Source organism: Rhinichthys klamathensis, unplaced genomic scaffold, assembly GCF_029890125.1.
Source record: "Rhinichthys klamathensis goyatoka isolate OS25496 unplaced genomic scaffold, OSU_Roscu_1.1 h1tg000196l_1, whole genome shotgun sequence".
NCBI classification, from domain to species: domain Eukaryota; kingdom Metazoa; phylum Chordata; class Actinopteri; order Cypriniformes; family Leuciscidae; genus Rhinichthys; species Rhinichthys klamathensis.
In genome coordinates this window covers 6,061,483-6,082,902 of record NW_026606722.1, presented here as the reverse complement: position 1 = coordinate 6,082,902, position 21,420 = coordinate 6,061,483, and the positions used below count along the sequence as shown (strand labels likewise).

The following is a 21,420-nucleotide window of genomic DNA, read 5'->3' as shown; positions in this document are numbered from 1 at the left end:
TAGTATCACAAAGATGAGGTTTTATTCTGTAAACAAGAACATTGAAGTCAAAAGCCAGAGGTCGCCCCAATCATCCTCCTTTTTTGATAAGCACCAACCCTCAAAAAAGCAGAGCACAATGGCAAATGATAAAAAAAAAACACTGGCATAATCTATCTAGCATCACAGTATTGACACAAAAGCGAGTGTGAGGCGAAAAATCTTTAAGGGGTGGAAAATAAGACGTCTGTTTTCACTGCTTCCTAACACTTCAACTCATTTATCTGTCCAGTAGAATCTAATTTAAACCTGGACATTACTGGCAGATGGATTAATTTTTACATTCAAATTAGCAGACGCACAAAACTAACATAAAGCAACTTGACAGACACCAAGGAATTACAGTTTAGATCCTCCAAATAATGCTCCCTTTCCTCAGTCTTAACTTCTCAGTGAAGCTGTCCCATCGTGTTTTGCAACATGACTGGAGACAACCAGAGAATCTCAACTAAATTATATTGCCAGTAGCCCATGAAGAAACCGAACACCACATCCGTCACATTATGGCGTCCGAGGAGAACCCTAGAAAAACCAACTAAAGTGGCCCAGAGCAGGACAAGAACGCGGAGCGGGGCCGCCAACACCAGGTGGGCCAACAGAAAGCGGGCGCACATTGAAGCACGTGTGGCATGGCCTGATGGGAAGGAATAGCGGTCCACAGAGAACGTGGCAAACATGTCCATACGGTTATGAGCAGGACGTCGGCGCCGCACTACAGCCTTCACCACGCCGACCAGGACCAGGTCCAGTACCAAGGCTGAAAAAGAAATGACAAAAACGTAAGAAAGACTGGACAACCGAGAAATTGTTGGATTAGACTGAAGTCTGGTAAACCTGTATCCAACCTCAAATTTACAGGCTTCCTTAAAGCTGATCAGCCAACTAATTGTTCAAACAGCAGACTGACTAGTAGTCAATTCTAAAAATATGAATTTTTGCACATGCCTCATTTATATTTATACAGGAAAAAATATGCACCCCCATATTAGAATACATGGATCAGGATTTCCTGACCTGGTTCATTAGGGACCCGCATAGGGAGAAGCTGCACAATTAATCAAAATAAAACTGAAATAGTGATATATCTTATCAAATTCAAAGGGTTTGATTTAATGAAGTATGTAGTCATTTAAGTTGTGCTTTGTGTTTCAGAGAAGCTTATAAGACTCGGTTCACAGTAAGTAAATGCTGCTTCTCACAAACTCCATCTCTGTGATTTAACATGCATTTGGGAACGCAGTGTACACTCGGTTCACTTAATTTGCATTCATGTGCACATCCTTTTTGTGGACAGAAATTGACATTACACTTCAAAATAAAAGCTTGAGGATCTGACATATTAAAAGTTTGTGTTACTTTCAAAAATGTTTGAAAGTAAAGATTTAAAACATAACTTGTGTGTTAGTCAGTTCTTGTAAAGAGTGAATCCAAGTGTGAATGCTCTCAAAATATAAGTATATATAAAATGTTAAAAATAAACAAATGATAAAAATGAAAAATAATACAAATAAAACACATACTAAAAATAGATTAGACATGTTATGTCTACTTGCATATCATGACCATTAGCCAACATTAGAAAATTGTGACAATGTTAAATTATAGAAATATTAATATTTTACTTTGAAGGGGATCGGCTGACAGAATAATTTGGGAACCCCCGCAATTGATGGATACCTTAATGGCCAAAACCTTGGAGCTGGGTATCAATACAGATCTCCTGATTCAATTCACAAGCGCTTGATGCAATTCAATTCAACTGATTATATTTCAGTTATAATGTTCATTGTGCTTGCTTACTTACAGTATGGAATTCTCTTTATGTTTATGGTATAAATAATTTCACACATATTACAGTTTTATTCAATCACATTTAATACAGACTGCACAACTAGCCGCTTTTGCCCTAGTTTCCATAACAAGCACCAGTAATTCCAGAAAATCGTTGGATATCCTTGGTTTTTCTGCATATAGATTTGTTCATAATACATGGTCAAGGAAAAGCAAAGTGATAATCCCACGCAGCAATGACAATATCAGCAGCAAGCACTTAATATGATTTATCTGCCAATAACACACATACATCTTTACAGCCTTTCTCTAAATAACACCGCACACTCGCCCGCTCAGTTCAGTGCCAAATGCATTCAGTCAATGGCTATGTTTCCATCCAATGCCAGGAATTTAACATGCACACAAAATTAGAATATCGAATAAAACATCTACAAATAAAGCACAGTTTCCATCCCATGTGTTCAACAGAACAAAATCACGATTTCCTGAGAAAATATCAGTAATAAAAATGGAAGTTTCTGCAATTGAGGAAGCCACTGTGGCTATTTTTTTCATTCATTATAAATGACTTCAGCGTGAGCCATGTTATTCTGCATTAGGAGGAGGACGCCTGGTGTTTGGGAACGGTTTGGTCTCGCAATCATGCGAGACCAAACCAAACCAACATTTGAGATAGTGTGCAATGAAATTGGTCAAAGTCAAAGTATCTTTATTTGTCTCCCCAAGGAGAAATTCGTTTTGGACCTAGAGAAATTGCTGCAAGGGTTACAACAGAGAAACCACAAAAGCACAAGATTAAGACAGGTAAAAGACAAAAAGTACATAGAACATTTGGGCTACTCAAAGGAGCTGTGCAAATTGCGCATTACCATTTTCTATAGGCTACTTGTGCAAAAGTAACATTATATCATATCCACACATGCATTCAATCACAGATATACAGTAAATTAATGAAGTCATGGTCACACGTTCATCGCTGCTCATTTACTTAAAGGTGCTCTATGTAACTTTTCTACTAAAATGAATCCTTTTTTTATTGCCTGTGTGTGAAGGGGTTGTAATCACACATTAAAATGATCCACTTGTCGAGTTTTGCTATTACCTCTGAAGGCCAGTATTCCTATTTCTATGTGAAGTCTCCGGGTCGGATTTACCGCGAAATCCAACGGATGTGACCAGTGTTGTGGGTAACGCGTTATAAAGTAACGCGTTAAGAGTACTCTAATTACCTTTTTCGTGATATGTGTAACTTAACGCGTTATTTTTGTGAGTTACGTAATCAGTAACTTCGTTATTTTTTTTTAAAAGTAATCCGTTATTTTAAGGAAAGGAAAATCCCGACTGCAGCCTGTTTTTTGTCTGACAGTAGTATGCCTAGGTCTACTGTGCCACCTGCGGATGTATCAGCGGAGCCGAAGCGCTGTAATCATAAAGTCAATGGCTGTGATACGTCTGTGCCCCCCCCCCCCCCCCCCTGTGTGTGTGTGTGTGTGTGTGTGTTTTTTTCGAACTCCCGGCAAGATGGCAGAGAGGACAGCGTTCGCAGGATGGAAGTACGCACATTATTTTCAATTTGTCAACGAAAAGGAAAAGAACATAACGGTAAAATGCACACTCTGCGTTGGTGAAAAGCTTCTGTCGACCGCCAAAAATTCTACCTCAAATTTAAAAAAACATCTCACATCCAAACACCAAACTAGCACTCTGGTAGCAAAGCCTGCTGAGGAGGACGACGGTGGTGCACCAGCTCCAAAGCAACAGCGTTTGAGTTTTAACTCCGCTAAAACAGTCCCCATCAGTGAAGTTCACAAACTTGTGGCCGGTTATGTAGTTGAGGAGATGCTTCCAATTAACACTGTGGAGTCTCCATCTTTCCGTAGATTAATCAGTAAAATCCCAACTACACGTAACACAGAGGGAACCGTGCCTGACCGCAAAACATTTGCAAGCTATCTGGACAATCCTACACAGACATGGAGAAAGAACTGAAAAAAACGTTTGAAGAACTGGAATTTGTTTCTACCACGGCAGATTTGTGGACAGCTAATAATAAGAGCTTCATGGGAATGACGGCACACTGGATACATCCATCCACTCTGAAGTAGGGATGCAACGATACCGCTTTTTCAAAACCGATCCGATCCGATCCCAAAATTCTGAGTATCGGCCGATACCGATACCAATCCGATACCAGTGCAGTTTTTTTTTTAAATCAAGTAGAATTTCTATAACTCTGTGTGTTGAACTGATAATCACTCTTTTGTGTGTTAAACACAATCTACTTAACACAGACAACTTAATTTTAAAGAAAAACAACAAATCCAAAAAATATATGATCATAATCTGTGACAAAAATGCTATAATAAACTAGATTAGTGGATAATTCAGCAGTGCAATTTAGTCTAGAAAAATCATGAGTGCACAATAATTGTATAAAATCTGAACATTTAGTGAAGAAAATTTAGGGGAACAAATAAGAGACAATAAGTGTAACACTAAATCTGGTCAAACATTACACATTGCTCTTTGTATTGTTGTAAAATACATTCATGAAAAACAAGATAACAAAAATCAAAAAGATAAATTATTATATATAGGGCCTAGCCTATGGCTAGGCTACTATAAAATTGAGACATGTTTTAAATGTATAGCACAGCTGTTTAATGAGGCAGCAACATATGATAGATAGGACAGAACAAGAAAGGCTATTAATAATCTTTCATTGCGCAAAAGTAGTATTATATGATTATGAAAGGATCCAATACAGTGCGGCACACAGCGCTTATGCGCATCCCGAGCGCAGAATGATGCGCTTGAAGCAACAGAGAGTCACAGCGCGCAGCGCGTCGAGTCCACATTGAACAGTTCAAAGCACAAAGGAAAGACATATCGATGCGTAGTGTATTATACACAGTATCTATGCAATCGTTTATTGAGCCTTTTCTTTTAACAGTTTTAAATTTCAGTTACTGTGCGCGTGAAGAACAATTATAGTGCTCTCTGACTCTAGGCTACTCTGTTGCGATCTAACAGACGCCCGGTAGAAAGTAACATGATTTAGTTACAGCAATAAAGTCCAGCAATATAAAGTTGTTTTATGCGAAACCATAGACCTTTATCTACAGATCAAGAATAATAATAGTAACATTGAATCATCTTGATCTTGGAGAGTTTCATCGTGTTGCCTGTCGTAACAGAACGCGACGCGCTGTTAAATGCTGAATGGAGAATGACTGACAGCCGCAGCAGAGGGAAAAAGTTTACGAGGTCTTGAATTTAATGACTTAAATATTAATTTTTATCTCACATTATACTATATAATGGCTTCAGAACACTTATAAGATAGTGCACGAAAACTTTATGGTACTTGATAATGTTTTTGTGCCTTTTGTGGGGCTTAACAATAACACAGAATAATACGCACAATATCGGATTTGGATCGGCCTCCTCTGACCGATACCCGATCCGGCAAAAATGGCAGTATCGGAGCCGATACCGATACTGAGTATCGGATCGATGCATCCCTACTCTGAAGCGGGGGAAAGCTGCAATCGCATGTAGGCGGGTGAGAGGACGGCACACGCATGATGTAGTTGCAGGGGAGATCGAGCAAATTCATACGTCATATGGCCTTGGTGGGAAAGTGACAGCCACTGTAACTGACAATGGATCTAATTTTGTTAAGGCGTTCAAGGTGTTTCACAAAACAGCCTCGGACTCAGAGGAGGAGGAGGAGGAAGATCGGAGTGAAAGTGTCACTTTTGAGGATATAAACGATGTGCTGTCAAGCTCTGATGGTGATGGCATGATCAGTCTCCCTCCTCACCACAGATGCGCGTCTCATACGCTAAATCTGATATCCACCACTGACATAGAAAAATGGCTGTCTTCCAACAGTGACACAAGAGCAGTATACAGGAGTGTTATTGCTAAATGTTCGGCACTCTGGACCAAAGCAAGCAGATCAGCATATGCATCAGAAACTGTGGAAAAATTCAGCAGGAGAAAGCTGCTGGTTCCCACGACGACCAGATGGAACTCTTTTTATGAGGCTTTGTGCAGGGTCATGGACATCCCCATCACTGACCTGCACAACTTATGCACCCAGCTGGGCATCAGGTGCATTACTGACAGGGAGTACCAGTTTATTAAAGAGTACTGCATGATTCTCAAACCGCTGGCCATGGCCCTAGATATTCTTCAAGGGGAGGAAAACTGTTTTTATGGAACTATCCTGCCGACACTGGAGGCCCTGATGGCAAAAACGGTGGATTTAAAAGACAGTCTCTCCCGGATGACATCTGGCCTGCCTGATGTTATAGTTGAGGTAAAATTGTTTGTTCGTCTGTTTTTTGTATTTGCTCATATCTTACAAGCTTTACTAAAACATTGTTTCTAAGATTTACGCTGCATGTTTTAAACTAATTTCGATGTGCCTGCCTGTATCTTGCAGGCCATAAAGACACGCTTTGCATCCACGCTGGACAGCAAGGAGGCCCTGCTGGCTGCAGTGACCATTCCTAAATTCAAACTGCGCTGGATAAAAGATGAGACTAAAAAAGACGCCGCCAAGGTGCTGCTTGCTGCCGAGTGCCGTGCGCTGGAGCATCCGCTGCTTGAGGAACGGCCACCTGCACCCGTCAGCGGAGGAGACGCCGTCGAGACCGACTTTTTTTTATTTACAGAGGACAGACAGGTCTCAGAGACGTTGGACACTGAAATTGCTGAGTATTTTAAGTCAGGTGTCGAGATCGATATGTTGAACAAGTTCCCCAGGATCAAGACAGTGTTTCTGCGCTTCAATACCCCACCACCCTCCAGCGCACCCGTGGAGAGACTTTTCAGCCTCGGGAGTCTCGTTCTTACTCCCAGGAGAAATCGACTGTCGGACAAACGTTTCGAAAATCTGCTTCTTCTACGTTTTAATCACTACTTTGAAGAGTAAATGTAAGAGGACTATGTTAAAGCGAATTTAGGTGAGTCACAAACGTTGTTACACTTTATTTATATTTAGTTCGGCTATTAAGCGATTTGTCATTTGCCTGTGTGGCAGTGAATGATTTTATTCAGTTTGTAATTATTTTTGTTTGACAGACAGCTGTTAATTTCTGTTAGATCGTTGACTGGTTGTTCATTTCTAACTGCATTAGAGTTAAAGTTAAAATCAGGAGTTATCTTGTTCTATGGTGCTCATATAGCCTAGGCTACCCGGGCTGGGAATGTGCATTTTGTTAATTAATTAATATGTTCTGTGATAATAAATAAATAAAACGCTATGTGAGCCTATTGATGACTGTCTTTCCTGTTATTGTTATCCCGCAGTGTTAATTTAGTCGGATGACTGACGTTATTCATTGCCAGGAGTCACGACTTCTAGGTGCATTTAAAGGGGGCCGTGTCTGTCAATTAAGCTGCAGCATGTGTGAGGCGCTGCAAACGGCTTTTAATGTTTGGTAACGCATGAGTACTCTAACGCGTTACTTTTATAAATAGATAACGCTGTAACGTAACTGATTACTTTTAATTGATGGTAACGTTGTAACCTAATTAACTACTTTCAAAAGTAACTATACCCAACACTGGATGTGACGTGCATGCGCGCTCCCGAGCCTCTCTCCTTATATACAGTCTATTGTAGACGGTCAGGGAGTGACGTCCGGTTAAAGGCGCATATTTTTCGGCTTATATCTCAGTCAATCTTTGATCAGTATTCCCAAGACTCTAATCGTTCGTAGTGCTGGACGGGGCCTTTCGAACTAGCCCACCCCCGAGGTCCAACTCGCCCGGCTCCCCGAGTTATAGCCGTTCGAAATCGGGGGTCCCAGCGAACGGCGATCCGGTAGGGGGCATCCCCGAGGCCCGCCACTCTAGTGTTCGGGCAAGGGTTCCCCTGGGACCTCCTCCCCCGAATTTGAGCTCTCTGGGTCTTTGCGTTCCAGAGATACGTGCGATTTTCTTCTGAGATCGTGACGTCACCGGCGTCCGCAATTTTGCAGCGCGCCCGATGGTTTTCTGCTAATATCTCCGCGAAAACACCACCAAAAACTATGGAACTTATATGGTTCTTTTCAGCTCGACTAGATGTTCCCAACGAGCTCGGTGCTCGCCGAATCCGTCTAGTATTCGCCGAGATATTTGCGTAATAGACGGTATTGTCTATGAGTTCGAGCACGAGCGCTCTTGTAAAACTTGGTTGCAATCTGAAACATCACCACTAGAGGCCGCTAAAAGTTACAGAGCACCTTTAACATCTTTAAAATTGCCAAAACCTTTAAAATTTTAAAACTTGGGATTTCTATCCAGCGTTTTTTTTGTGTGGCATCCGAAAAGTCGCATTAAATATGACTAATGAAGTAGTGTATTCATTTTTATTTCTCTGGAAGGGAATGTATTGTAATGAGTCTGACACCCCCACTTTCTTTTAATGCACACCAAATCTCTGAAAAAACTTTGTATTTTATAGCTCTACAGCTGTTCAATCATGTTTGACTGAATTGATATATAAGGTATTCTTTCTTGTAACAACAGAGAATATGATATATGATACTGTAGACCCATTTTAGCAGGTCCTGTTCATAGGAACCATTAAACCATCAAGGCCAACTCCACTTGATTATATACGAAAGACATTTTTTCCACAGTGACGAGTGGAAAGATCTTTTCAAAATACGTTGATTGATTAAAGCTGCCTCTGAACACAAGGCTTATGATTACCAGGATTAATTAAATGTTTCATAAAAGATGTTAAATTAGGGCGAAATCTCTGGAAAGAGATCAAGCATGGCTGCAGGACCTGTGCATATCTCTGTATTTCAGAAACAAGCTGAGTATAGGCCATTCAGCTCAGTTGTAGTTTTAAAACCTGTCGACGTTAGTGAATGGGATGTCAAAGCAACAAGGGCGCGAGGGGAATGACAATCGCCGTAGCGGGATCGGTAAGTGAGCGATTATCACTCCATTTTCCCTCTGGGAATACTGTGGAGAATCATGATTAATAAATCTGGATCTCTTGGCAGCAACAACCAAGAAGCCTTTCGCAATTTAAATGGGTTGCCAATAAGTCACATCAATAAAGGAAAGCCAGAATGAATGGAAAACTGCCTCACCTGCAGATCCCCCTGCTACTGAAAACACTTGAAGGAAAGAGAGGTCCAAAAGAAAAGATCAGGGATGTTTCATTGGGAAGGCGGGAGCAGAGGAAGTGGGTTATGATTTGCTTCATACATCAAAGAAAATGAGCCTGAAAAAGGACCAGAAAGAGTAGGGAATGCAGAAGTGTATAAGAAAGAACCCAAAAGTGAAGCCAGCCTATTAGATGGACATTAGCTGTGGCTAAACAAAAGAGCAGATGCAGATGTATGGATGATCATGTAATGACTTTACAAAAAAAAAAAAAGGGTATACCTCAAATGTGAATTGTGAAGCCGGTCTTTTTAAATGAGAAAATCCTAAAAGATTAGTGGCTAAATCATTTTGACTCGTTCCTCAATTCACATGCATTGTAACTGCATTACTGTCAGTCTATGAGGCAAGGCACTGACCCAGAATAGATGTTAAAATAAAAGTATAGCCACAAGACTTAGAGATTATACACCACACAAAACTACTGTGATAGAATTGCTCACCAACATTGGCTGTGCAAAATAGAATTATATCAGTTTTTAACTTTTATCGTTAACACGTAAACACTAACTTTAGCGCGATATACACAAGGATACAAGGAAAAGGGTTCACTGAAAAATTCACTTACATCAGAACATCCAAAAAGCTACTGTAGTTAGACGTTACAGCACAAAAAAACCACACATTTTGTGCAGAAGAATAAAATTTAAAAAGGGCTACACCTTTCTAATTTTAAACAGTCTGAACACCTTCCCCCGTTGACTTCCACTTGCAAGAGCGTCACTGCACTTCTAAATTCCGTTTGATTTACAAACTGAGTGGCGAGTCTATAGCAGGGGTTTTCAAACTGGGGCCCCGGGGGGCCACAAGAGAGGGGGTCCGTGTAAAAGATTACAGAAAATCAGTGTGAAACATATATAAATAATATGAATACATAATAATAGAAAAATTAAATTAGCTAACTAAATAAATTTAATTAAAATAAAAACATTTTGATTTAAATAAATAAACCAAAACATTTTTAATATATATATATATATATAAATAACACATTTCACAGCACAGTAGGCTAGCCTACACAGAATTTATATAATGTATGTCGTAATCGACATGTATAATGCTCATTTTTCCACAATATTATGTGAGTCTTTATGTTTGAAAATATAAAACTGCCTTTTAAATTTTAGGATGGGGGTCCCTCACATGCGGTCCGTGGCATCTAAAAGATTGAAACCCCCTGGTCTATAGTGTAATTTTTAAACACGAGCATTTCTTTGTAAGATAATAAGAGCGCATTACCCATGAGCAGGTTCAGCATGACCTCCTGACCGGCGACACTGTCGCTTTTATACAGGCAGTACGCGGCACCAGCCAGCCACGCGATCCCGTGCCCAGAGATCTCGATGAGCTTCATGAGCGGCCGCACGCTGCCCCAGGACGAGTCCTCGCAGGCGCACACCCCGAGCCGCTTCGACAGCCACAGGTCGATGGCCAGCAGGGAGCTGAACGCTATACCGAAAAAAGACGGGTTTAACTTCATGCAGTCCTCCTCCGGTAACTGCTGCCCGCCGCCGGTGGAGGAGGTGGACGAGCCCGATCCGCGGCGTCGGCTGGGGCTCTCGGAGGCTCTGAGCCGGGCCGCGGTGGGGTCTGAGCCCTGCCTCTGCAGCAGCTGCGGCGGGGGGGGAGTTCGGCTCAGAGAAATGAACTCATAGCGCCCGTTTCCACCGGCGCACGGGACGCTGCCGCTGCGCCCCGAGCCGCTCCGCGCTTTAGGAGAAGGCATTTTACCTCACTAATACCAAGACAGACTAGAACGTCTTCTGTTTTATTAAATAGCTTTTGGATGCGTCTTTTTCTTAGGTCATCGTTTTACAGGTGATGACAGAGAACTCGTTTGACTGGACTTCCCCGCAGCGCCATCTTTGAACTGCAGCTCAGTCTGCGCAGTGCACACTGGGAAAACATGTTTGATTCAACCATGTGACCAAATTACAAAATAAATTAACATTATTATTAGTATTGTATATTATGTATTAATTATATATATATATATATATATATATATATATATATATATATATATATATATATATATATATATATATATATATATGTGTGTATATATATATATATATATGTGTGTGAGTGTGTGTATATATATATATATATATATTTAACAAAGACTGTAAAAGGTATATATACACACACACACACACATATATATATATATATATATATATATATATATATATATATTATTACATAATTCAATAATTACTTATTTAACACCAATGATCATACGAGGGACCCCCATCTTACAATTAAATTTAAAAGGCAGTTATATACTGTGGAAAATATATATATTATAAATTGCATTACATTTAATTTATACATTTTACAAATTTAATTTATTTTAATATTTTTTGTTTATTTATTTAATTCAAAATGCATTTATTTAATTTAATCAATTTATTGTTTTAATCTAATGTATTTGTTTAGTTATTATTATTATTATTATTACACTGCTTTTCTCTAAACTTTTCCCCCTAGCACTTCTGGACTCCAGTTTGAAATCCGCTGCCCTAGAATACAAAAGTGGACTAAAAACAGCAGCAAAAAACAACAACAACAACACTTTCATTAAAACTCAGATTTGAACTTAGCATGTTTGCATAGGTTTCTTTTAAATCAAATTTTGAAATATGTCACTCATGTATAACATACCACATGTTAGAAGTTTAAGACAGATCGCTGCATATTTTGTTTAAACTTTGTGTTATGATGTGATAGGTCTCTTGTGTTTTACTTACCATACGATATGAGAATAAATATGTTATACATTAAAAAATACAAACAACTAATTTATGCAATTGTGTTGAAGTACTACAGCACTGGTCTATAATGTCAAAACCACACAATAGTTATAATAAACACCAACATGAAGAAAAAATCAACATGAAGAAAGCAGCTGTCTGATATTTTAACTAAAGTGTATGTCTTTATTTAAGATTGTTGAATAAACTGACAGATAGAAGCCGAGAGAGCGTGGTTACTTTGCATATGTATACGTAGAAGCCACATTCGACTGCTCCAGACGCGTCAGCGCGCCCGCCATGTTGGAACGGTCGGCGTGTCATCATTCACAGTAGAATCAATGATGGTGCCATAACATTGTGTAGCTTCTGGTTGTGAAACCTCAACATTTCGCATGTGATAATTTGTTTGTTTGTGTTTTTACATGTATTACCTCAATATTATAGTTTTTTACACTATTGGAACTTTTTTTAACGTCGTATTAGCTGACGCCTTCGTCTTGTTGTATTGTGTTAGTCTAGCAAAATCATCTGCTGAAGTCTATTGTAAATATAAGTTGGAGATGCACCGACAACTTGCTCTTGAGTAGTTCACGGACCGGTGTTTTGACCGTTCAAATATGGCGGACGGCTTACTATATGCTTACTAATGATGCATCTATGTAGTTCATATGCAATGATAAAATAATGATTGTGCAGAAAAGACATGATTGCATTTTTACATAATCTACAAAACGTTTGAATTATAAACACTGAAAATAAATTTTAAACCGAATTTAATCTTTGAATTTAGGGATGTGGTGGTGTTTCGTCCAATCAGAACCGCCCACTCCCCTGTCTTCCTGCTACATAATAACCTCCATTCCATGGTTACATGTGCCGACTGCCGACTACAGAGAGACCAGACTCGCTGAATACAACAGTCATGCCTGGAATTCTGTTGGGAGACGTGTTACCTAACTTTGATGCAGAGACTACAATCGGCAAGATAAAATTTCATGAATTCTTGGGAAATTCGTAAGTAGCTCAATCGTATGTTTGTTTCAGCTGGCCTACTCGGATAACGTCTGAAATTCACGTTTAATGTGCTTTTAATTCATTCAATCATGATCCTCAGGTGGCTGAAACATGACCTGATCGATACATTACTAATATATATCATTTGGAGACTGAAACACGCTTTAATGTCAGACTCCAGCGTTGTACTTCAACATCATATTTCTACTCAAATAATCTGTCAGTTGGTTTATTTTTTTATTCAGGAAGCTTTCCTCTATGACTCCATGATAGCGCGATCCCGGTTTTTATTATGAGTTGACGTAGCACATGAATGAACTGCGAATAATAACACAAAGCAAACTATTTTGTTATTCATATCTAGTAGCTATAATTATATCAATCCAACTTTTTACAAAGGACATCAATGTTTCATTGCAATTAATCAAATAGCACATTTTTTCAAAGTTATGTCAGATATTACTGCAGACTTCATTTTCCTTTAAACCATTTTCTTTCATTGTAAAAGTGTAAAATGTGACTAGTCACTGTCAGACAGTAAAAGAGGTCACTGTGGCTGTAAGAGTTGTCATAACAATGGCTGGTATTGTTGACAAGTGCCAAAATGGAAGTCCCCCATATTCTGCCAAAACACTTTTATTATTGGTAGGCTATTCATTAAAAGTGAATGCCTGGAAAGTGTAGTTTTTAAAGTACCTTAAAAAGTCAAACTAATTATTTGTAATTCGCTTAAAATAAAAACATGTTTGTCTTAATATCACAATGAAGTCAAAGTGGACAATTCTTATTTTATTATGGAATATTGCAGTAATTATTATACATTATTTATTTGTGTACACTTTTTTTTTTTTTGATAAAGACTGATGCAACTTCCGTTTTATGCGGACATAGCCTAAATATCTACATGCTTTATAGTAGCATTTAGCAGATTAGAGCTGGGCAATAATAGCCTTTACATTTTACAATGATATAAACTATCAAGCAGTTGATATTTGCTAGTGTATATATTCAACCTAAATTCATATGAAATATTGCCACATGCCAGTATTGGAATTAAGGTTTTTTTTTCTTTTTTTTTTCTTACTGAAATATGCACATAAGCACAGCAGTGTGAGTTTTGTTCAGCAAGCTGAGGTCAATGAGCTGACCTGAAACGTTGCATTATTAATATTCAGGATGTGTTACTATTCTCGATTGAGAATAAAAAGGTCAAATTATCTGATATTTTAGTAGACTTGTTGACTTTGACACAAAGTCATCTGCAGGAGTCTTTTCTATATCATGACAAAATGATATTTAAAAAAAAAAAATATATATATATATATATATATATATATATATATATATATATATATATATATATATATATATATATATATATATATTAGCAGATGTAGCAAAAAGTACATTTTGGACACTGTCGAATCGTCACCACAAGCGCAAAAACTGAAAATCTTTTAATTACATTAGCGTTCATAAGTTTTAAACAGTTATAATTGTTTTATGTATTTAAAAAAAATCTCTTATGCTCACCAATGCTGCATTTATTTGTTCAAAAATACAGTAAAATCAGTAACATTGTGAAATATTATTATAATTTAAAATAATTGTTTACTTTAAGATATTCCTGTGATGTAAAGCTGTATTTTCAGCATCATTACTCCAGTCTTCAGTGTCACATGATCCTTCAGAAATCAATGTAATAAATATCAGTTATTATTGGTACTCCGTTATTAATAAAGGTTCTTATTATCAATATTGAAATAATAGCTTTTACTGCTTATTATTTATATGGAAACTGTGATACATTTTTTAGGATTCTTTGATGAATAGAAAGTCATCGTTTATTGGAAATATAAACCTTTTGTATATGTCTTTACTGACACTTTTCATCGATTTAATGCATCCTTGTTGAATAAAAGTATATACCCCGAACTCTTGAATGGTAGTGTATCACGATTTTCACAAAAATATTCAGCAAAAACTGATTTTCAACATTGATAATAATAAGAAATGTTGTTTGAGCATCAAATCATCATATTAGAATGATTTCTGAAGGATCATGTGACACTGAAGACTGGAGTAATGATGCTGAAAATTCAGCTTTACCATCACATTAATAAATTACATTTAAATATATATTCCAATAGAAAATAATTATTTAAAATTGTAATAATATTTCACAACGTTACTGATTTTACCACATTTCTGATCAAATAAATGCAGCCTTGGTGAGCATAAGAGACTTCTTTCAAAAACATAAAAAAAATTCCAAACATTTGACTAGTAGTATGTATGTATGTGTGTATATATATATATATATATATATATATATATATATATATATATATATATATATATATATATATATATATATATATATATATATATATATATATATATATATATATATATATATATATATATATATATATATATATATATATATATATATATATATATTAGTAGAATAATCAAATCCTGCTTCCCTGTTCTTTGTTCGTTAACTAACGTTTGGGAAGCGGCCAGAGGGATCGTTCTGCCTCCACCTAAGCTCCGCCCACAAAAAAAACCTCACCATGTTTACCAACTGAAAAGAGGGCCTGTCCGTGGTCCCCATTTCAAGCCAAACATCTGCCTCTTAAGAGGTCCTGCCCTAGGGAGGCGAGAGTGGAAGATGCTACAGTTGAAGCATTTAACAGATGTTGTGAACAAGAGGGTGTTTAGCAACCCTTTGTTCTGCATTTCCCAATTTAGAGTTTTGTAATGCAGAAGTCTGCTCAATTCTGTCAAAATCTTCCTGTTTTTGGCCAGTCACCTTTAAGACTTGTCTTCCAATCTGGAGTGTGTTTCCCAAAAGCATCGTTATCCAACTATGATTGCAATTTCCATTGAACTCTATTGGTAACGACGGAACTTGCGACCATAGTTGGCTAACGATGCTTTCGGGAAACGCGCCCCTGTACGATGTGAAGCTAGATGGTTGTGACAAGGTTTTGCAAGAGTTTGAACTTCCTTTCATTGTGATGATCACGTAATGTGACATGACCTCCAGAGTTTGACACTGTTTCTTTAACAGCAGTCAAAACAGCTGTTGGCTTTGAATAAGAAGTGCTGCCCTGTGCTTTTCTACAAAACAATACTGCAAATCTTTCAGGCCGAATGGAGATCACATTTATCTAATTGGAGATGCCAATAACTTCACAGTTAGAGAATGTTAAGAGAAAGAGAAGTTCACTTCACAATAAAGAGAATGTTCTCAGACATGCTCAAATTCATGTCTGCAGGGAGTGAATCATTCTTGTCCTTATAATTTGGAAAAAACATGTGACATGATTACACAATCCCAGTGTAGTGAATTGTCCATACACCCACATGATTTCCAGTCAAGGCTGTTTTGTAATGGTTCAACAACCTGCCATTCGTTACTTTTTACCAAGTACAAAAACAAGTATGCATTCGTAATCACTGACCATTTAACTGAATCTCCCATTATCTATTGGTCTTTCTTCTTAGAGGAGGATTTCACCAATGACAAGATGGGCTTTTAACTCTTTCCCCGTCATTGATGGAATTTTTCGTCAGTCCATGTTTTCACTGTTATACGGGAGGGGGTGATATACCCATCTTCTGAAAGAGTGCAGAATTCCCGGATCAAAACGCAGGCGAAGCAGAAATGAGCGATAAAAGCATTGCTTATGCACATGTTAAATAACGCTTTCATCCAACGGCATATCAAAGTGTTGATTAATAAAAAAACTTCAACACCCATAATGCACTGGGGTTGATCTGACGGTCTGTGAGCAGGGATACAAAAAAAAAAGATCAGTACAATCTTTTGCTAACAAATAAATGAGATTTCTGTGCAGGTAACACTGAGAAAGGTTAACACTGCCCATTTTCAACCAGCTTTGAATTGTTACAAAGTTACCATTTAAATGTATCTTTTAAAAGTATGTAATTCTTAGCTTCCATCTTGTTTTTTCCTCTTTAGGTGGGGTATCTTGTTCTCTCACCCACGCGACTTCACTCCAGTGTGTACGACTGAACTAGCCCGTGCTGCGAAGCTTCACGATGAGTTTAAGAAACGAGACGTGAAGATGATCGCACTGTCCATTGACAGCGTGGAGGACCACCTCAAATGGAGTGAGGTGTGCAGACGCATGACATGCCAGAAATAAATATAAAATTCTAATTTATTTTGCATATATATTATATAGCACATACTGCCATTCAAAAGTTTGGGATCGCTAATATTTTGAATGTTTTCAAAATAAGTCTCTTCTGCTTACCAAGGATTTATTTATTTAAAAAAACAAAAAAAAACAGCAATATTGTGGAATATTATTACAATTTAAAATGACTGTTTTCTTTTTGAATATGTTTTAAAATATGATTTATACCTGTGATGGCCAAATAAATCTAATTTTGACCAAATAAGCAGCCTTGGTGAGCATAAGAGACTTCTTTCAAAAACCTAAATCTTACCGACCCCAACGTTTTTGAACAGTATGTATAAACTCATGAAAGATTGTATGCTACTCGTATACAGACGTTTCAGATGTCACATGGGCCTCCATGGCTTAGCGTTCAATGATGCTGCATTGTTTTGAGACTCTTCTAGCTTGAGCATCCAATCACTGGCCTGTAGCTCTTAGATAAGCACACAGAGGACTTCTCTGATTGGTTCAGACAAAATCACCTTACTGTAATCCCAAAAGGAAAGCATTTCTGCAGCTGACTTTCTCTGAAACTCTCCCTGAAATCCTCACTGAACAGGGCTGGTATCTTGTTACAAGACATCTGGCTTCCCAAGGGTCTGAACTTGTTCAAAAGTTTCATAACATAATTGGAAACGCATTAAAACTGCTTTGTAAAAAGTTAAGGCACATACTCTATTTGCCAAGATTTTGCTTCTGTTGTTGTTCGACGGTCTGTCTGTTTTAACGCTCTTTAACTCCTTTACCGGACATACTCTCACACCCACATGTGCCTTTGGCTGAACTCTTTCTGAATTCATGTGAATGCCACAGACAGACGGTTCCCACAAGACAGTGTTTTGTTTAATCTTAGTCACTGTGTACTCTGACTGTTATACCGCAGCACTCTTTAATACTCATTATATGCAAATATCCAGATGTGTACAAGTAATGCTCTTATTGGTAAACTATTTATTAACCAATATTGTTCATTATTTATGGCCTTGTTTTTGTAAAGGGAGTTTTATACAAAAAAGTAAATTTACAATTTCCTTTTAATAAGGCTTCACGTGTAAGGATGACTGACTGACATCTGCAAAAATTGTACAAAATGACTCCATATTATTCACGTGTCTTTGCTCTCTCTCTCTCTCTAGGACATTATGTCATTTAACCAAGACAAAGCCTGCTGTCCCATGCCGTTCCCCATCATAGCGGATGACAAGAGGGAGTTATCTGTCTTGCTGGGGATGCTGGACCCTGATGAGAGGGATAAAGACGGGTTGCCCCTCACTGCCCGCTGTGTGAGTTTCCATCGCAACCATGCTTTAGGGCAGTGGTTGGTATATGGTTTAGAGAAGAGGGCCTTTGAATATTGTCTCTCAGGTGAAGGAGGTCTTGGGCTGCATTTAAAATTGCATACTTGCCTACTATGTAGTAGGCGAAAAACAGTATCTGACAGAAGTATGTCCATTTCCCAGTACTCATAAAAGAGTAGGCAAAAAGTACCCGGTTGACCTACTACTACAGTCATGGCCAGAATTATTGGCACCCCTGGTAAATATGATCAAAGTCTGTAAAAATAAATCGGCATTGTTAATCCTTTTGAACTTTCTTTCAAAACTTTTCATTGAAGTAAATGAATTGAAAGTGGGGGGAAAATCACATTATGAAATGTTTTTCTCCAAAACGTGTTGGCCACAATTATTGGCACCCTTGGGATTTTTTTTTAATGAGTAAATTATCTCTGAAAGATATTCCCATTAATATTTAAATTTAGCACACCATGGTTACTAGGAGCATGAAATTGTCTCGCTATGACTTCTTGTTTCACAGGAGTATAAATATGAGGAAACACAAAGGCCAACTTCCCTATATCATCCTTCACAATGAGTAAAACCAAAGAATATAGTTGTGATGTGCAGCAAAAGATTGTTGAGCTTTACAAAATAGAAAGTGACTAAGAAAATAGCTTAAGCATTGAAAATCCCCATTTCCACCATCAGGGCAATAATTAAGAATTTGCAATCAACTAAAGATGTTACGAATCTGCCTGGAAGAGGACATGTGTCTATATTGTCTTAATGCGCAGCGAGGAGGAAAGTTTGAATGGCCAAAGACTCTCGAACGATCACAGATGGAGAATTGCAGAGATTAGTTGAGTTTTAGGGTCAGAAAGCCTAAAAAATATATATCAAACAGCCTCTAAATCTCCACATGTTGTTTGGGAGGGTTTAAAAAAAAAAAATCCTCCTCGCTCATCCAAAAATAAACTCCAGCAAATTCAGTTGTCAGACACGACTGGAACTTCAAAAGGTTCCGGATTCTATGGTCAGATGAAACTAAAAAATATATAGCTTTTTTGCATCAAACCCACTTGCAATGGCCATCCCAGTCCCCTGACCTGAACCCTATAGAACATGAGTGGGCTGAACTGAAGAGAAGAAGCACCAACATGGATCTGGGAATCTGGAGAGATTCTGTATGGAGGAATGCTCTCTGATCTCGTCAGGTGTTCTCCAAACTCATCAGGGATTATAGGAGAAGACTCAGAGCTGTTATCTTGGCAAAGGAAGTTGACAAAAAAAATTAATAAAAGGGTGCAAATAATTATTGCAAACGAGTTTTGGAGAAAAACATTTGTTTCATAAAGAGATTGTCCCCTCATTTTCAATTCTTTTACTTCAATGAAACGTTTTTTTATTTTTAAATGAAAGATCAAAAGGATTAACAATGCAGATTTTTACAGACATCTTTGATCATATTTACCAGGGGTGCCAATAATTCTGAAGTGTGCATACATTAGACACTTTACTATCCCATGAGGCCACGGGAGAAGATTTGTGAATGACAGAGAAGCGACACAACTGACGCTGGTAGGTCACATAATGACAAGATGGCGAATGTAATACGCCAGATCACACACTTTTTTTAGCAGTCACAAAGTAATTACTGTGATTTCAGATGCAGCCATGAAGTCAAAAAGGTTGAGTACCACTGCAATAGAATCAGAGCTTTATTTATTGTCTTGATCATGACCAGAGCCTGAAAAGGTGAATGTGAAACTGATCTGGCTGACTAAATAACTGTTGATGTTCTGCTGCATGCAACATTTCCATTGCCCCTTGTACCCGCATATATCTAGTCTTTGCTAAAATATTAGACTTTTGCAGAACTGGTATGCTGCTAAGGCAAGAGGAACCGGCCAAGAGAAGACGTATCAATACATAGAAAAATGTGATGGTTATATTCTTTGTGTGTGGTGTTATTTCATTAGGCCACTAGTTATGAAGGTGAAATGGTTTTTGTATAATCCCTTACCACATTTATTATATTTCAGGTGTTTGTGGTTGGCCCTGATAAGAGGCTGAAGCTGTCTATTCTCTATCCAGCCACCACGGGGCGCAATTTCGATGAGATTCTCCGCGCTATTGACTCCCTGCAGTTAACAGCAACAAAGAAGGTGGCCACACCTGTGGACTGGAAGGTAGAAACAGTCTTTGATACTGTACTTTATGTAATATAGTCCCTGAGTATATATTTTTTCTCTCGTATTGCAGAGCAGTTGTGTTTGTTTTTATGTGGTCAAGATTGTGAATGTGAACTAAAACCTAACCTTCACTGATGATCATCAATGTTTGTTTGAAATCCTTGAATATTTATTTTATTTTTTATTTTTTTCTAAGCCTGGTCAAGAAGTCATGGTCATCCCTTCTCTCTCAGATGAAGATGCCAACAAACATTTCCCAGCTGGTTTTACCCTCAAAGAGGTGCCTTCTGGGAAAAAATACATTCGCTACACCAAACCATAATGTATAAATGAATAGCCTACTGTAGAAATGGCACTTAACTGACGCCATATTGTAGTCCACTTGATGTGGCACGTTCTCTCGCTTGACTTCTCCCATCGCCTGCTATTGAACAGAGGAATCAAGAAGTTAGTTCATAAAGTGACACATCATTAGGTCATTACATACAATATAATTGTATTGTGCCTTAATTTAAATAAAACGGTTCCTTTTGTAATTTAAAAATGTTGAGTGTTCATTTGGGCTGAATGTTGTTTTGAAATTTGCAATAAATTTAATTTTGAATACTTGCTATTTAAGGTTAACCTGTAGTATGCATAAGTAGTTGTGTAAGAACAATGGGATTTCAGCGTCTATGGGCTTCCCAGTGACCAATCAAATGTTTTTTTTTCCTTAGTTGTGACTGGTTAGGAGGAGGTGTGAAATGGATGCATTGCAAATGTCTTTTAACCATAGATCAGGTTTAATTTATGAAGTAAGGTGTAACGTGAGAGTTCAGTAGTGTGCTTGAGAAAAATTCACAAAGATGGGGAAACTAAAAATGAACTTTGACTCCGTTGAGAGATGGAATGAGGAAAAAACTTTACCAGAATGAACTTTGATCTACATGAAATTTACAGTATA

The 21,420-nt window shown here is 37.9% G+C and overlaps 2 protein-coding genes across 2 annotated transcripts; one reads left to right on the top strand and one right to left on the bottom strand.

The window, feature by feature from the left end:
• Nucleotides 1-201: 201 nt before the first annotated feature.
• plpp6 (phospholipid phosphatase 6) lies at nucleotides 202-10,911 on the bottom strand. Its single transcript, XM_056262759.1, has 2 exons — nucleotides 10,255-10,911; nucleotides 202-796 (listed from the first exon to the last, which is right to left on the bottom strand). The coding sequence occupies exons 1-2, from the start codon at nucleotides 10,739-10,741 to the stop codon at nucleotides 429-431; spliced, it is 855 nt and encodes a 284-aa protein (XP_056118734.1). The 5' UTR covers nucleotides 10,742-10,911; the 3' UTR covers nucleotides 202-428.
• Nucleotides 10,912-12,626: 1,715 nt separating this feature from the next.
• On the top strand, nucleotides 12,627-21,021 carry prdx6 (peroxiredoxin 6). The gene is made up of 5 exons (XM_056262760.1): nucleotides 12,627-12,788; nucleotides 16,783-16,939; nucleotides 18,145-18,291; nucleotides 20,328-20,474; nucleotides 20,674-21,021. The coding sequence occupies exons 1-5, from the start codon at nucleotides 12,646-12,648 to the stop codon at nucleotides 20,797-20,799; spliced, it is 720 nt and encodes a 239-aa protein (XP_056118735.1). The 5' UTR covers nucleotides 12,627-12,645; the 3' UTR covers nucleotides 20,800-21,021.
• The last annotated feature ends 399 nt before the right edge of the window (nucleotides 21,022-21,420 follow it).

Excerpts from the sequence above, each read along its gene's own strand:
- plpp6 (XM_056262759.1), bottom strand. The coding sequence starts at position 10,741 with ATGCCTTCTCCTAAAGCGCGGAGCGGCTCGGGGCGCAGCGGCAGCGTC. Across the intron at positions 797-10,254 it reads CATGCTGAACCTGCTCATGG|CCTTGGTACTGGACCTGGTC; the intron begins GTAATGCGCTCT and ends TTTCTTTTTCAG.
- prdx6 (XM_056262760.1), top strand. The coding sequence starts at position 12,646 with ATGTGCCGACTGCCGACTACAGAGAGACCAGACTCGCTGAATACAACA. Across the intron at positions 12,789-16,782 it reads CATGAATTCTTGGGAAATTC|GTGGGGTATCTTGTTCTCTC; the intron begins GTAAGTAGCTCA and ends TTTCCTCTTTAG. Across the intron at positions 16,940-18,144 it reads ACCACCTCAAATGGAGTGAG|GACATTATGTCATTTAACCA; the intron begins GTGTGCAGACGC and ends CTCTCTCTCTAG.